At 46.6% G+C, this 3,767-nt stretch overlaps 1 protein-coding gene across 2 annotated transcripts; it reads right to left on the bottom strand.

The window, feature by feature from the left end:
• Positions 1-249: 249 nt before the first annotated feature.
• On the bottom strand, positions 250-2,161 carry LOC101302141 (cyclic phosphodiesterase-like). Of its 2 annotated transcripts, none has more exons than XM_004293594.1 (3): positions 1,761-2,161; positions 1,627-1,681; positions 250-693 (listed from the first exon to the last, which is right to left on the bottom strand). In XM_004293594.1, the coding sequence occupies exons 1-3, from the start codon at positions 2,145-2,147 to the stop codon at positions 488-490; spliced, it is 648 nt and encodes a 215-aa protein (XP_004293642.1). In that variant the 5' UTR covers positions 2,148-2,161; the 3' UTR covers positions 250-487. The 2 variants fall into 2 exon arrangements, with proteins under 2 accessions (XP_004293642.1, XP_004293643.1); XM_004293595.1 differs by having other exon boundaries at positions 271-660.
• Positions 2,162-3,767: the final 1,606 nt, after the last annotated feature.

Below are 3,767 nucleotides of genomic sequence, written 5' to 3'. Positions count from 1 at the left end.
AATATTTAATTTTGAAATTTTTTTTTGAATATTTTTGCTAAAGTAAATTGTTTTATTTGTATTTGATAACCTCAAAAAATAAATTATTTTGTTAAAATAAATGTAAAAAATGGTATATTTATTAAAATGACGAAAATACTCTTAAAATTTAACGATGTTAGTGGTCAAGGTATCGAAATGCTAACAGAATGAAACTTCGGGTATGAAAATATAAGTTTTTGATAGTTAAGTATGAAAATGAAAATAGCATCATAGTTCGGATGGTGTTTTGTAATTAATCCTTATTGTGGTGGCGAAAGAAGGTGTTCCTTAGACAAATAGCAGAAATACAAAACAAGACTAGTTGGCAAACAAACCCAGCTGCTGTTAGTGACAGCTTTGAGCTTTGACATTACATTAAAACTTCAACTTTACACATTAGAGTTGACAGGGAAATTTGGACGGAGTTTCATTACAAGTTGAAAACAAACATCAAGACTAGAGAATCCTAATTGGGTTGGAGGGTGCACTCAGCAATCTTCTCCCAAGATTTGAGAGTTTTATCTTCAGTGTCGGTTTTGTACAATGCAAGGCGAGTAACAGCGAAGCTCAGACTAGTGATGCTCTCATCCAGAATGTTGGCTTTCTCTTGAGCTTTTTTCTTGTCTTCATCACTCAGATCTGCGTAAAGGATGCTCAAATGTGGCATATAAGCTGCAGTAGATGCAATAATCAGTAGTTATAAAACAAGAACAATAGTTGTGCACATACCTGTATGAGTCAAAACATGCTACAATTGACAAAGCAAGCAGGCACCATATGCGATCTAATCTAGTATGCTCGGGCAAGCATAAAAGAGCTGATTTACATGAAATGGATAACCTACAAGTCCACTTACATGAAATTGTGTAACAACTCCTAAAGATAGAAGTCAGTCAAGTTACACGCTGCTGATAAAGTAGCACCATCAACAATCTAAACCTCACTGGCCAAATGCCAAGCCAAGCAACCACATCACAAGAATTGGCTTATCCAATGATATGGGCAAATCTACAAGTAGCTAAAACAGGTAACTTACCAACATATATGCAGAGGAGTTCAATTTTGCATCAAGTAGCAGTATTGGCAATATTTCTTCATTTTCTACATCCTTAACACAACCACAAGTCCATAACAAGAATTGACTTATATGCAATAGCCAACCTACTAGTTTTACCAATCAACAAACTCTGTGGATATATACAGAGTGTAGTCCAATTCGCAGACAAAGTTTGAGCAATCCCAATCTAATCTACATTGTCTATATGCACAACCCACAAGTTTGCTAAAAGGAAATAGCATTCCACAAAACCCTGTAATATTTACAAAGGAGGAATTCCTTTTGTGGTTTCATGGCATAAAGATGTAACCTTGACAAATGCCAACTGTTATAACTCAACTTTGCATTCATAGTACCAACTAAAATCATTTCTGCTTCAGTTGCTACTCAATCCAAAGCTAAGACCAATCATCAACAGCAGTAACATTTACAGCATTAACCCCTTCCTTGTCTTTTTTCAGTCTTTACGAAACAGATAGAGACAAAGACTTCCAGACATAACAAAGCACAAAACTTTATTCTACATTTATATAGGAGAAGGAACTCACGAGTTGAGTTATTGTAACCAAAATGCCCACAGCAGCTTGTACTAGCTTCCACCACCTATAGCAAAAAAGACACAAACTTACAATCTCATCCTTCCAAAACAAACCAAACTCGAAGCCCATAACCAAAGCCTCACCTGAGGAGTGGGATTGATGAGGAGGAACACACACTGGTAAAAGAAAGTTCCAGTTGCGACCCTCTCAACTTTGGCCTCGTAAGCCTTCACGGCCTTCGAGGCCGTTTCAAACTTGTTGAGGGCGTCTTCGGGGGTCAAAGTGATGGCCCCCACGACGGTGATGTGGGGGTCGAAGTAGGGCCCGGTAAACTCGGCGCGGAGGCCCTCCATGAGTTTCTGCAGCCTGGGGGCCACGTCCTCCGGTGGAAGCGCCCAGACGGAGTAGACGTGCTTTTCTGGGGTGGTGGAGGCCATGAGAGACGAGAAGGATTGGAGTAAGATGAAGAGGGAAAAGGAAAAGAGTCCGAAAACTGTGAGGATCGGAAGGAGTTCAGTTCTTATTTTCATTTCATTTTGAGGTGGTCGGGGTATTATGAAATAAATAGCATATTCGGGGAATCATATATACAATATATTTTTGGATAGACTTTTGGTTCGGTGACTTACCAAAAACTTAAACAAATGACTTGCGAGAAACTTTAATTAAAGAAAAGACTTGCCGGAAGTGGAAGACAGGTTCCAGTCTAAAGAAGAAAAAATAAAAGAAAGAAAAATTCGTCCGAATAGTATACGAACTTTATTTGCTCCTTAGATCATCTTCAACAGCTTCCCAAAAATTTCTCTAAAAAAGGGTTGGAGAAATTCGGGCAAAGGAGGGTCAAGACTGGTCAAGGCGGGTCAAGGCGCCCCTAGACGGGTCAAGGCAGCCCAAAGCGGGCCAAGGCGGGTTAAGGCAACCCAAGACGGATCAAGGCATGCCAAGGTGGCCCCTTGGTGGCCCTAAGAGGGTCAAGACGGCCCTAGGTGTGTCTAAGAGGTTCAAGGCATCCCCTAAACGGTTCAAGGCAGCCCCTAAACGGGTCAAGGCGGCCCTAGACAGGTCAAGGTGGGTCAAGGCGGCCCAAAACAGGCCAAGGCTGGTCTAGGAGGGTCCAAGCGGCCCAAGGTGGGTCTAGGAGGGTGAAGGCAGCTCTTTGGCTGCCCTAAGCGGGTCAAGGCGGCTGCTTAGGCAGGTCAAGGTGGCCCATTAGCGGTCTTAGACGGGTGAACGCGGCCCCTTGACGGCCCTAGTTGGGTCAAGGCGGCCTCTTAGTGGCCCTAGATGGGTTAAGATGACCTTTTTGCGGCCCTAGGAGATTCAAAGCGGGCCAAGGCTTGTCAAAGAGGCCCAAGGTGGGCCAAGGCGGCCCTTTGGTGGCCTTAGACAGGCCTAGGAGGGTCAAGGCGGTCCCTTGGTGGCCTTAGGAGGGTCAAGACGGCCTTGCGCGGGTCTTGGAGGGTTAAGGTAGCCCCTTTACGGGTCAAGACGTGTCTAGGAGGGTCAAGGCGGGCCTAGACGTGTCAAGGCGGCCCAAGGTGGGCCAAGGCAGGTCAAGGCAGCCCCTTGGCGGGTCAAGACGGCCCAAGGCAGGTCAAAACGGCCCAAGGCGGATCAAGGTGGGTAAAGGTGGGTCAAGGTGGCCTCTAATGCGGCCCAAGGCAGCCTTAGACGGGTCAAGGCAGCCCAAGGTGGGTCAAGGCAAGTCAAGGTAGCCCAAGGCGGGTCAAGACAAACCTTTAATGGGTGAAGGCGGCCCCTTGGCGGCCTTAGACGGGTGAAGGCGGGCCCTTGGTGGCCCTAGACGGGTCAAGACGACCCTTTGGCGGCCCTAGGCGGGTCAAGGTGGCCCTAGATGGGTCAAGGTGGCCCAAGGCGGCCTAGACTGATCATGGCGGCCCCTTGGCGGGTCAAGGGGACCCTTTAGTGGCCCTAGGCGGGTCTAGGAGGGCTTAGGAGGGTCAAGGTATCCCCTTAGCGGGTCATGGCGGCCTTAGACGGGTGAACGAGGCCCTTTAGCGCCCTTAAGTGGGTTAAGGCATATCAAGGTGGCCCAAGGCAGATCAAGGCGGACCAAGGCGGCCCAAGGCGGATCAATGCGGCCCTAGAAGGGTCAATGCGGCCTAAGACACCTTAGACGGGTCAAGGCG

Source organism: Fragaria vesca, linkage group LG3 (genome assembly GCF_000184155.1).
Source record: "Fragaria vesca subsp. vesca linkage group LG3, FraVesHawaii_1.0, whole genome shotgun sequence".
Lineage (NCBI taxonomy): Eukaryota > Viridiplantae > Streptophyta > Magnoliopsida > Rosales > Rosaceae > Fragaria > Fragaria vesca.
The sequence above is the reverse complement of the archived record's forward strand: the minus strand, read 5'-3'. Positions and strand labels throughout refer to the sequence as shown.